At 36.6% G+C, this 13,450-nt stretch overlaps 1 protein-coding gene across 1 annotated transcript in view; it reads right to left on the bottom strand.

The window, feature by feature from the left end:
- Positions 1–13,450, bottom strand: part of SETD2 (SET domain containing 2) — an 82,702-nt gene that overhangs the window by 53,816 nt on the left and 15,436 nt on the right. Inside the window, exons 7-11 of the mRNA XM_008573642.1 lie at positions 12,093–12,190; positions 8,810–8,936; positions 3,665–3,799; positions 2,473–2,592; positions 209–871 (exon numbers count right to left, since the gene is read on the bottom strand). Coding sequence (XP_008571864.1) covers positions 209–871; positions 2,473–2,592; positions 3,665–3,799; positions 8,810–8,936; positions 12,093–12,190 — 1,143 coding nt within the window. The remainder of the gene's footprint in view (positions 1–208; positions 872–2,472; positions 2,593–3,664; positions 3,800–8,809; positions 8,937–12,092; positions 12,191–13,450) is intronic.

Raw genomic sequence — 13,450 nt, 5'->3', positions numbered from 1 at the left:
TATGCTTTTCTAAATGTGGAAAGGGGGACATTAGTTTGGATGCTGTGACTTTTGGCAAGGTTTAAGGGATATTTGAGATGCTGACAGTAAGAGATGGTATTCCACTTTTCAGAAATACACATGGCTAGAAAAGTAGTTAATTTGACTTAGGTTTGTAGAACTTTCTAAACCTCAATAATTCTGGTAAAAATAAAAAATGTTTTCTTACCTTTAGGTCTTTCCAACTGTCCAGGAGCTTGGTAGCCAAATCACTTATATCTACTGTTTTATCTGGCTGTTCTTGGCTCCTCTCACTCTCCACATCAGACACACCCTCCTCTTCATCTTGGGATGGTGTTTCCTCAGCAATAGGTTCTTCTAGTTTTGTGCCATTGCTCTCTTTGGGCTCTATTTCAGTGTCAGCCTCTGGTTCAGACATGGGAAGCTTAGTGGCCTCCACGGTGGTTTCAGTATCAACTTTGGATTCAGGCAGCTGTTGTGGGAGTAGCTGTTGTGACTGCAACTCTTCCTCTTCCTCTATAGGGATATTTTCTAACTGATCAAGGTCATCTTTGCCATCCTTGCCTTCTAGCTCACTGGTTGCATCAGAGATAGCACTGTCCATGCTATTTTCACTTATAATTTTAAGTCTGCGAAACATGAGTTTCTTAGGAGTGTCTGTATCAGCTTCTGTGCTCAGCTTGGTGGAAGGATCAGGTGTGTTGAGTGGTGTGTGAGCACGTGATGTATTCTCACTAGAATACCCATCTCCTTCACTCAACTGAGGGACAGCAGTCTTGGTCTGAGACCAACGTTGAATAATTGGAAGTACTTTGCTTTCCTCCAACATATTTTTAGTAGGAATGGGCAAGTGTTCCAAAGTCTTTATAATCTGATTAAACATAACAAAAAAAAAAAATAAATCACATCACTTTGTACAGTTGACTTTTCAATCCTCTGGATGGGACTAAGATGATTTCTGCAGGAGTGGTGTGTTTTGATACTATCTTATTAAATTAAGACCTAAGCCTCTGTAAACACATATGTATTTAAAGGTCATAATATTATTTTCATTTAGAAAGGAAGGAAAACTTTTAATAAGACTGATCAGCAAGAAAAATGTAGAGATGACTACTCAATCACAGCCTCAAAAAGGACTGATTAATATTCTCTACCAGTAGTTCCTAAAGCTGGGTTGCTTTTTAAAAATATGTATGATACTGAACCTCATCCTGGGTATCTTTTTCTGAAAAATTACTTAAGTGACTGTGATAGAGGCTTGGGAACTCTATGACAACATGTATTTAAATGATGTCTCATGTGTATACAAAAAAAATGCAGACATTAAGTATTCAGCCTTTGTTAAATAGCTATTTAGCAAAGAGTGACCCTCTCTCTTCATTCACAGACACCCCCACACTCTGAAATCCAAGAATTTCTTCCAATGTACTTCCTATTGTAGTTCTACAGAAACACCAAGGCTTCCCCAACTACCTATTGTCAAATCTCCTGGAGAAGGATGGGGGCAAGAACAATTATTTACTTGCCCATTCCCATATTTTTGTTTTTAAAAGTGTTTTATTAAATAAGTGGCTTTGGGATTATATTAGAAATAATGAGTTTTTACATTCTACATATTACATTAGAAAATATTGTTAATATCATGGAAATGCATAAACATCACAACTCCACTAACAATGCTGCCAACGAACCTTTACTTAGATCTTTTTATTTTGGGGGGGTGGGTGTTTATTTAAATATAAAAGAATTTATTTATATTTTAATTGAAATGTATTGATTTACATATTTATGGGATACAGAGTTATATTTCAAAGCATGTATACAATGTGTGATGGTCAAATCAGTGTAGTTAGTATATTCATCATCTCAAAAATTTATCATTTCCTTGTAATGAGAACTTTTGAGCTCCTCTCTTCTACCCACTTGAGAACACAATAAATTATTTATAGATGCCTAGCCCTACTGTACATTACTAGAACTTAGTTTTTCTATCTAGTTGTAATTCTGTGTCCATTAACCAACCTCATCCTATCCCTCTCCTCCTCCCACTTACATCTTTTAAAACACTTATTTGCTCCTCAAAATGTTCTTACTCTTGTCATCCAGATTTCAGCTCTTTACCAATTTTTTAGAATCCCAGAACTCAAGTTTTATATGGTTTCCCAAACTATGGTTTTAGAAACAAAATGGATCTTTCACTCAATTATGGTACTATTATCATATCTTGCTCTTGTAGTTCCCAGCTATGTAGTATCAACCATTAAAAAGTACTATAGGGAAAAGCACAGGGCAAAATCACCATTAGCAAGGTGTATTTAAGGTTATATTTTCAGAAATGATATTGGGGTGATAAATTATTTAATAAAAGTGGTAAATATAACATTAAATTCATAATCACTCATATTATCACACACTTTCAACCTAAGCAATCTATATAGTGATTTTTTTTAAATGAGCTGAATGTGAACTGACCGCTTCCTGAAGCTTCTGGTTGCTTTCCCGGCCATCACCTAGCTCTGCCATCCAGATCCACAACAAAGACAACCCATGGCGTTCCAAAAAGGACTTCAGGCAGGATTGCGAGTGTGTGTTCTTCCATAGGAGAAGAAAGGCAGGATTGCGAGTAGTGAAAAGGCAACACCAGACAGAGCATTATAGAGGACTCATGGAGAGGACCAAAGAGTTTACTTATACTCACAAAAAAACCTAAAAACTCTATTTCCATTAATCCAACTAAAACTGGACAACTAACAAATGTTTTAAAGTAATAGATTATAATCTTTCCTGATACATAAAATGCACCCAGTCAACCTGGACTTTACTAAAGTAGAAAATTATATAAATATTAATAGGTCACTTATAATGAAATTCAATTCTGAAGAACTAAGAAAAAAATTGCACCTATCCTGTTTACTGAAAAAGCTAAAACCATAAAAAGTAATCTTTAAATCACTTTTATTCTCTCCCTTTTAGATGCTTGTTCAGAGGCTTTTTCTTTCCTTTTTCTCTTTTAATAATCCACTTTTTTATTATCCAATATCTTGTGGCATAATAAATGAATAAATGAAATTACTGTTAAAATTCCTTGAACTGAGATCATGTAGTAAAAATGGCTTTGGGGCCAGCCCGGTGGCGCACTGCTACAGTGCGCTGCTTGGGAGTGTGGCGATGCTCCCGCCGAGGGTTCGGATCCCACATACAGACCGGCCGCTCACTGGCTGAGCGAGGGGCGGACGCAACACCGAGGGTTGTGATCCCGTTGCCGGTCCCGGTCCGGTACGGGCACAACACTGAGGGTTGCGATCCGTTGCCGGTCACGAAAAAAGACCAAAAAAAAAAAAAAAAAAGGCTTTGGCATGCTGATAATCAGGAAGGGAAAAAAACTATGCCAAGTGCCATGAAATGATACACACAAAGAAATCTCACCATGTTCTTTAGAGAGAGAAAACAAGCCAGGTCTGCTAAAAGATTAAATAATACTAAACTCTTCAGCCATTTTTAAGAGTACTAGCTTTCAAAGTCATATAGGACTCACATATCCATTTTAAAAATAAGATTAACTCTTCCTATCAGAATTATTTCTTCTTCTTTCACCTGCACTGTAGTTTAAATGTCCCACCCCAAATTCATAAATAAAAAAATAAATTAATATGAAAATATTCACCTGTATGAGCTCAAGACAGGTAAGTTTCTGCTCCAAAGTTTCAATTCTAACCATTAGCCGGGATAAGCTGAGCACCTGGTTTTTATCAGAGAGACCCTTACCATTTTCCATCAGAGCTTCTAGCTCTCCATCCACCTACCACAGCAAACAAAAATATCTGGTTATAAAACAAAAACTCCAGTAATTTAAGAATCAAATAACCTAAAAATACACTCAACCTCATAAATAATCAGGAAAATGCAAATAAAGAACACAGTGAGAAACCATGTGGCTAGACTAGGGAAAAAAATTAAGAAGCCTGATATCATCAAGTCTACTGTTGAAGAAAGTACAAGTTGGTATGATCAATTTGAAAAGCATTTCATTCATTCATCAAACACGTACCAAGAACTTATTTATAAGTCAAGTATAATTCTAGGAGCTGGGGACATTGCAATGAGCCAAAACAGAAAAATTTGCCCTTGTGAAAGATTAAGAACAAATTATATTAGATGAAAAGTACTTCTGAAAAAAATAAAGGTCTGACTGGTTAGCTCAGTTGGTTAGGGTGCAGTGCTGATAACACCAAGGTCCAGGGTTCAATCCCTACATCTGCCAGCTGCCAAAAAAGAAAAAAAGAAAGCATTAGCGTGAAAAATAAAATATTTGTATCCTCTATGAAACTTCCACACGTGTACCTGGAGATTCATAAGAATACTCATTGAAACAACATTTGTAATAGCAAAAAACTGCCAAGAACCCAAATGTCTGTGGCAGGTTGGATAAACTGGCATGTTCACTCAATGGAATATAACACCACAGTAAAAGGAATAAAGTGCAGCCAAGAGCAACAATATTCATCAATCTTAAAAACACGATGTTATATGAAAAAGTTTCAGAAGATTACATCTGTATGAATCCATTTTTAGACACCTCAATTTTTTTAGAGATACGAACGTGAAAAATCATTTTTAAAAAGGCAAAGCAGTAAGACGAAATTTAGAACAGTAATCACCTCTAGCAGCTAGGGAGAAGGAAGTAGAGAAGCATTCACAAGGGTTTATTTTATAATTATGTTTTATAATTTACATATATCGTTTGGATGTTTTAAATATTACATTTAAATAATAGGGGGGAAAAATACCAACCTACCAAAAGTTGTTTCCAGCTCTGTGTTGTAGCAGTTATTCTAGGGAATTAGATAGAATAGAGAAAACTAAGGGCTTTAAAATTCTACTTTCCCCAAGTGTAACAGCCTGAATCTTGCTGCCGACAGAGTTTTGAGATGCAAACATTCCTTGGGCTAAGAGATGAGGTATTTTCTTTTAATAAAATTGGGCACAGTACTTATCTATAATTCTAAAAACTCAAATAAAACTGAATTATGTTACTTTCATTCATTCGGTAACATTTATTGAATAAATATTGCATATAAGACACTACTGAGATATAAAGAAAATAGCATTCTAACTCAAGGAAAATAAAAAGTAAAAATTCAGAAACTGCTGTATAAATAAAATTTTGCAAACAAAATACAGAAGACAAACAACACTTCGACATTTCTAAATGTTTGTATTGTACAACACACACACACACACAAAAGTAAGCATGCCATGGATCCCCGTGCTGGTACCAGGCAGCTGCCAAAAACAAACAAAAAAAACAAAACCAGGGCCGGCCCGGTGGCGCACTGCTATAGTGCGCCGCTTGGGAAGCGCGGTGGCGCTCCCACCGAGGGTTCGGATCCCACATACAGACTGGCCGCTCACTGGCTGAGTGAGGGGCGGGAGCAACACCGAGGGTTGCGATCCCGTGGCCGGTCCCGGTCCGGTACGGGCGCGACACTGAGGGTTGCGATCCGTTGCCAGTCACGAAAAAAGACAAAAAGGAAAAAAAAAACCAAACCAAAAGTATGCCAATCCCCGTAGTGATATACTACAGCCACCATAATTTTGGGTGCTCAAGTAGAGCAATCAATTGTGGAATTAATCACTTTCAGGATACGTAGGTGGAGGAGAAGAGAGGGACAGATACTGAGCTTAGTTCCATTCCTTTCATTTATTAAAAGTACTTATTTTTATTTATGGGTCACCACCTTCCAAAAAGGATTTGAGATAACTAAAAGTAAACATAAATGTGTAAGAATGATTAGGATGTACTTTAATAAATTAAATAACTTAAAATTAGTAATTGAAAATTTATACATATACCTTTAATGCTATAGCACTTGAAAATTTATGCTGTTAAATATTTAACCAGTCCAAGATATTATTCCTTTTAAATACTTTCTGGGTCATTCCTCTATGGTCAAAGTTTTATCCAAAACATTCTTGTTCCAGAATAACTTCAAATTCATACCTGGAGCAACCATGATTTTGGCCCACTGAATGATTGGGTAGAAGTTACATCTAATTCAGGCCATAAACACCAATGCCTACCCTGAAATGGACGGTCGCACACCATTACCAGAATATAAACAAACAAATGAACAAAACATAGGAATACCTAGACCATGGTTCCATGGGACTGTACCTAAATCTTGTCAGGAAGGTAGGTAGAAAGCCTTCTGACATTGGTGTGAAGTAGGTGTAACACTGCCCATGAATACGTTAATATTACAAGGACACTTCTCACTAATAAAGGAGTTCTAAAACTGTGTTTCTTCTGTAAATTTTGAAAATAGGAAATAGCCATTCAGAAGTTTTTATGGAGCTGCTAGCTTATAGCTTAGGTCAACATGTTTAATGACTATTTTGTAGCTGTTCTGGTAAACTACCAATTATATGAAACAAGAGTTAAGAACAAAAGCAATCTTAAGTTTTTCTTCCCACCGTGGCCGCCACCATCTTCTTAATAGAGTTTAAAGAAAAATTTCCTTCAATACTCAAGTCAAGAAGGCTAACAGGCTATGACCCAGCAGCTCCATTTCCATGGATACACCTTAAAGAAACCTATGTAAGAGACGTGCAAAGATATTAACTGTGACATTAAAAGCAAAAAAAAACTGGAAATACAAGAGTCCATCAGTAGGAAAATATGTAAATAAACTGTTAAATGATGAAAAACTTTACAGCAGTTAAAAATAAATGCTTATCAATATACGGATTAAATTTTAAAATAAGAGTAAAAAAGAAAATGCAGACATATATATACAGAGGAATATTATACTATTTCTAAAAAACTTATAAAAATCTACACAGAACTCAGTATATTTTAAAATGTAGAAACACTGTTACAGCCTCAGCTGCCTCAGAGATGAGAAGAAAGTGGATTGCTCTCTAAATTTTACTGCAGCCAGCAGCATGATGGTTAAGAGCAGAGAGGAGCTAGACTACAACTCATTTCCATTGCCTACTGGGTAACTTTGTAACTAAACTCTGTGTCTTAGTGTGTTCTCATCTGTAAAAGAGGGAAAATCACTGTACCTAGTTTAAGAGCTTATTTGTAAGAATGAAATGAGTTAATTTGTCATGTGCCTGCAAGAGTGCTTGGCACACGGTTACACTACATATATTCTCTAAAAAAAGAGTTAAAGCAAACATGACAGTCTAAAGAACATTTGTTGATCTTCGGTGGTAAAAATAAGGGTATTTGGGGCCGGCCCGGTGGCGCACTGGAGAGTGCGCCGCTTGGGAGCGCGGCAGCGCTCCCACTGAGGGTTCGGATCCCATGTGGTGACCGGTTCCCGCTCACTGGCTGAGCACGGTGCGGGCGCAACACTGAGGGTTGTGATCCCGTTGCCGGTCCCCGGTACGGGCACGACACCGAGGGTTGCGATCCCGTTACCAGCCAGTAAAAAAGACAAAAAGGAAAAAAAATAATAAAAAAATAAATAAGGGTATTTGTTATAAACTGTCCTTTTCTACATTTTTAAATGGCCCTTTTCTGCATTTTTAAATGGCCCTTTCAAATGCTTTTTGCTATGTATACCTCCTTATAGAATTAGATTCTCTATAATTAATTCACTCAAATTAATTTGTGCTTACTGACATCACCTTTTAAACCATTATACTTTTATCACCACCTCCCATTGTGTCTTCTATCTCCCAACCTAAACAGTAAAATTGTTGTCACTTACAGTTCTTAAGAGTATTAGTTCCTGCAAAGTACAGGAATAAGCTAACTGCAAAAGAAATTACAGGGGGGTTTGCTGACTAACATCTGTAACCCTCTAGCCCCTACACAGCCGTTGCACTAAGATTAACAAGTCCTGGGATAGGCCCAAAAATGTGCATTTTTACTATGGATCCAGCCAGGTGGTTCTGAGGCAAGTGATCCAAAGATCACACTTTTGAGAAACAGTGCTCCAGTGAAGAGATCCTCAAAAAATAAAAGGAAGGGAAATTTCTTTTTAAAAATAACAAAGTTCTTGTCCCAGCTGAGAGTTCCTTTAGTAACAGAATCCCCCCACCCCCTGCCCCCAGAGTAAATCAGGTGAGAAAGGTTAAAAAAAAGGCTCTCAACTAGTTTCATTAAATGAAAAGACCATCTGAGATCACTCCTTTCTCACTCTTGGGTTGCCTATTACCTTTCAAAACTCACCTTACACACCAGAGTTTTCAGAGATTTTAAGAGCACTTACAGAGTTTAGAGTTCCAAACAAAACACAAACCAATGATGAAAGATTAAAAATGTATATCAAACTTAAGTGACTAACAGAAAAGAAATATTTTTTTTTTCCTTTTTGTCTTTATTCGTGTCCGGCAACGGATCGCAACCCTCAGTGTCGCGCCCGTACCGGACCGGGACTGGCAACGGGATCGCAACCCTCGGTGTTGCTCCCACACCTCGCTCAGCCAGTGAGTGGGAACTGGTCTGTATGTGGGATCCGAACCCTCGGTGGGAGCGCCACCACGCTCCCAAGCGGCGCACTGTAGCAGTGCGCCACCAGGCCGGCCCAAAAAGAAATATTTTATTTGTACTTAGGAGTTTTACAGTCTGAAAAACTATTAGTCCAGGTGTTTTCAAGAATACCTGAATAGTTCTCAGCACCAATTCTAATCTCTATGAATCTGAAACAAAAATAGCAACCACACTTCTTTTCCAGTAATATCTTATCTGATCCTGGATTTCTCTGGTAGTATAACTTTTAAACCTCACTCAGAAAAGCTACCTCCTTTATTAAAAATTTCATTGTTAATGCTGAAAGAAGAATAGAACACTTACTGAATCCTTCTTACGAGACCGTTCCTTCTTCATTTTCCCTCCCGCTGCTCTGATGCTCACTCTGTTTTCTCCTCCCAGGTAACCCCGGCAATTGGCTGACCCACAGAAACATTTCTGGGCTTCTTTTCTGTTCAAGGAGCAAAGGAAAGAAGTCAGTTACACGGAAGTAAACCATACAAAAATGTCAACAATATAACAATTACATACAAGAGAGAAGTCATACCAACTTAAAGAAAATTTAAAAAACAGCAACATTAAATAATAACCTTAAGAGACTCCAATAAATCTGCTACTATCTAACAGAAATGCCTGAAAATTGCTCTTAAAAAAATATACTCATTCTTTTTCCAATCTTCTTCTACTCGTTAGACAAACCTAGCCAAGAAGTTAATTAGTAATTTCTCCATTTTAAGAGAATATAATATATGAGAACAAGAGATCATAAACATATTTGCACTAAGAACAGAATTGCTTAAATAGTTCAGACAACTATTACTTATATGTAAATGTTTAATTTGCACACTGAACAAACAAAATGCATTATTATAAGTATATATAAAATGCTTTATTAGTACAGGATACTTAAAGGGAAACATTTGATTATTAAAAGTTATCATCACATAAGGATGAGACACTATAACAACAAATAAAGTAATAAATAAATGTAACCAGAGAGGCAAAGGAGAGTGGTGGAAAAGAACACAGGCCTTAAGTCTATACGCCTGAATAGAAAGCACCTCTGCCATTTATCAGTGACCAGAGCTACCTGAAGAAAACATGAAAGAGTATTCTAAAAATAAACTAAGATTTAGCATATGACAGTAGCAACTGGGGCAGAAAAATAAATTATTCAATAATTAGAGCAGAGATCCACAAAGAGCAGTTGATATCCTGTTTCTTTTCCCTCAAAGAGGGAAAAAAAGCACAGAGAAAAAATGAAGCCCTATACCAGGCTGCATGCATCCCTTGAATATGTGACAAGAGAAGCAGATAAGCAGAACAGAAAAAAAAAACATCTGGCATTTGTCTTGAATTATAACTAGATCATCAGTTTCAGAACTGAAAGAATCTCAGAGTTCATCAAGTTCTAAGAGATGAAGCATGAAACATGAAGGAGTATTCTGAAACAGCTTTACTGCCTGAGTATCAGTGACCAACACCAGACTACAGAAAGTAAAGGAATTAAATCCTTGTCACATGGTCGCATTAAAAGAATTAAAATATCCAGAAAAGTCTGCATCTGTGTGTGCTTTTTTAGTGTAAACACCAGAAGGTATTAATTCATACAGGTATAATCTGGGGGGGGGGGGGAACTTTGAGTTTTGTACTTTACTTGAGACTTCTATCCTTTTAACTATATTGTTTTTTGTTTTTGTTTTATAAAAAGATGACCGGTAAGGGGATCTTAACCCTTGACTTGTTGTTGTCAGCACCATGTTCTCCAAAGTGAGCTAACCAGCGATCCCTATATAGGGATCCAAACCCGTGGCCTTGGTGTTATCAGCACCACACTCTCCCAAGTGAGCCACGGGCCGGCCCCTATTATTGGTTTCTTAATTATTAGAAATCATCTTGTGCAAGGCACTGGCCCTGGGGACCCACAGAAAATTTATAAAACTAACTGAAGAAAAAAGGAAACTATATAAAGCACCACTTTATTACTAATATTTTAGGATGCATCTCTAGAAGTTAAGGACTTATTTTTAACAGCAAAATCATAAAACCATTATCATGTTAAGAAGTTAACTCCTTAACAATTTATATCAAACTAAATATCAAAATTTCTTCTATTATCTCAAATACTTTTTAACCAATTAATTTTACTCCAAATAATGCCCAAACACCACAATTATGTCTCTTAATCTGAAGGTTCACCCTCCATCTTTGTTTTTCTGCCAAATTATTTAAAAAGCCAAGTCATTTGTCCTACACAGTTTCCCCAAGTCTGTATTTTGTTGATTGCATCCCTGTAGTGTCATTTATTTGTTCCTGTTTCCTATATTTCCTATAAATTAGTAGTTAGATCTGATCTAATTCAGATTCAACATTTCTTTCAGCAAAACTATTTCACAAGTAGCATTGTGTTCTTTCATCAGGAGACAGACATTAGCTGTCTTTCTGTGATACTAGCAGCTGCCATAACCACTGTTTAGATCCATTAGTTCACTAGGTGTGGCAAAATAGTGATACTGTTACTACTTCATTTATTAACTAGAATACCTCTACAAAGAACTTCCTCTTAGCAACTATCTGGTTTAACCTGAAGCAGAATGCACTTGCAAAAAGTAAGAAAAATTCTTCATTTTTTCCTTTTTAAACTAGTTTTCAAAATCATGAATTAGTTCTTCAATTATGACTAATGTAGTTTTATTTTTAAAATATCATAAAAACTCATGAATTTTATGTTTTTCAAATCACCTCAGTTATTATACTTATTGATGCTTAAGTGTTAATAAGAACTCCTTCACCTTTTGTTTTAGGAGTGTTCTTTGCTATTGCATCAGTTACTGTTCCTGGTGGACAGAACTAGGCAACAAATTATTTTTAAGGGTACAAAACAGATAAAGATTAGTCATGAGTTGATAGTTGTTAAAGCTGAATGATGAATACACAGGAATTTATTATACTATTCTCTTTACACATTCACACACAGTTGGCATTTTTATTATAAAGTTTTTAAAAATTACATAAAAAGCATAGTTACAGAGATAAGACAGCATAAAGCTGGGAGGAAAATTACATAGTTCTTGTACAATACCTCTTAATGGCCAGAAAGGTCATATGGTAGGAAAAATAAACAAATCCAAAATAGTACGCTACAGACAAGAGTTGACAGTAAATATGAGGGTACTTCAAAAAGTTCATGGAAAGATTCATATTAGCTTTCTTTTTTTTTTTTTTTTTCCTTTTTGTCTTTTTCCGTGTCCGGCAACGGATCACAACCCTCAGTGTCGCCCCCGCACCAGACCGGGACCAGCAACAGGATCACAACCCTCGGCGTCACTCCCGCGCCTCGCTCAGCCAGTGAGTGGGAACCAGTCTGTATGTGGGATCCGAACCCTCGGCGGGAGCGCCGCCGCGTTTCCCAAGCAGCGCACTATAGCAGTGCGCCACCGGGCCGGCCCAGATTCATATTATCTTTCAATTCTATTTTTCCACAAACTTTCTGAAGTACCCTCATATAACTAAGTTATTCACATCAAAGTTTTATACCCATACCTCTAAATCTGAACAGCTTATTTCCCCATCAGAAGCAGCAATATAAAGGAGAAATAACACTTACCCGTATCTTTGGAATTGATAGTCAAATGTTAACTCTGAGCCTGATGGAACCAGTTTGGTGGTAAAAAACCCAACCCTCAGTTGTCCATTCACAGTCCACTGAGATGTTGTTTTTAAAAGAGAAGAAATGAAATTAGTAACAGATTAATATGTGTGTGTGTGTGTGTGTGTGTGTGTGTGTTTGTAAAGACCATCATCATCTGCTTTAATTACACATGTGGCTCTTTAGGCAATAAAGGTTTTTCCAAAAAACAAATGAGAAATTTCTTTCTTCAAATAAACTAACATATTTGTGCTACTCTTATTTAATGGACTAAAAGATTTTACATATATATAATTTGCCTCTACTAAAAGTATCCACTGCTTTAACTTATCTTAACACTCATTTCCATACAGTAAAGATCACTTGTACTAAAAACAGGCAAATAGCAGATGCTTGGTGTCAATGAGTATCACAGGCAACTCTATATTATATTAAAAGTAACCACATTCTAAGATAAGATGGGACCTAGAACCTGGCAAACACTGATGCCAAAAGCTTAACTTCCTGAACTGGTGGTCATATGGCTGAGTGTAATAAAAGGGAAGGGACACATCAGAACAGGTGCATAAAACTCAAGAATTAAAATAGTGACAGTTACACAGGAGGTAGACGGTGTAGTTCCAGAACATGTAAGCAAGTCAAGTACTGCAGAGCTCCAGTCCAGACCATTTGCACATGTTACTGATGAAAAACCCAGACTTAAAGATTAAGAGACAGTACAGTGGGAGTATCACAGCTAGACATGTGGTTACCAGCTGCGACAGAAACCAGAACTTAGGTCGAATTATTCCAGACTGGGTTCTCCTCTGTTATACAGCTTGGCTCTTAAAAGAGCCATACATAATATCTATTAGTGCACAGATCAAAAGGGCAAAAGATATCTGGGAGTTAAAAGCACTACTTCAATGTGAGAGATAATCAATGATATAAATTTATCTGGGAAGAGCAACCATAGCTTTCTTAACTTAAAAAAGTTACAATCCCTTTCTAGCCATTCAGTCCCTTATGAGGGTTATTAAAACAGTCAAATGTGGCACCTGGATAGAATCTGATAAAGAAACTGAATATGACAGTACATATTGAACTTAATCAAAATTAAAATTTAGTTTTGTATTTTGGCACCTTTGAAATAATATCTAAAATAATTACGAGCAAGGAGAGGTGACAACTAAATGTAATGTGAGTTCCTGTATTGGATCTTGGACCAGAAAAATGACAACAGATGTCAAAATTTAAATAAAATCGTTAGATTAGTTAATAATACTTTCTGGATCTGACAGTTGTATTATGGTCATGCACAACATTAATATTTGGGG

Source organism: Galeopterus variegatus, unplaced genomic scaffold (assembly GCF_000696425.1).
Source record: "Galeopterus variegatus unplaced genomic scaffold, G_variegatus-3.0.2 Scaffold947, whole genome shotgun sequence".
Lineage (NCBI taxonomy): Eukaryota > Metazoa > Chordata > Mammalia > Dermoptera > Cynocephalidae > Galeopterus > Galeopterus variegatus.
Note: the sequence above shows the minus strand (reverse complement) of the source record. Positions and strands in the feature narration are given on the sequence as shown.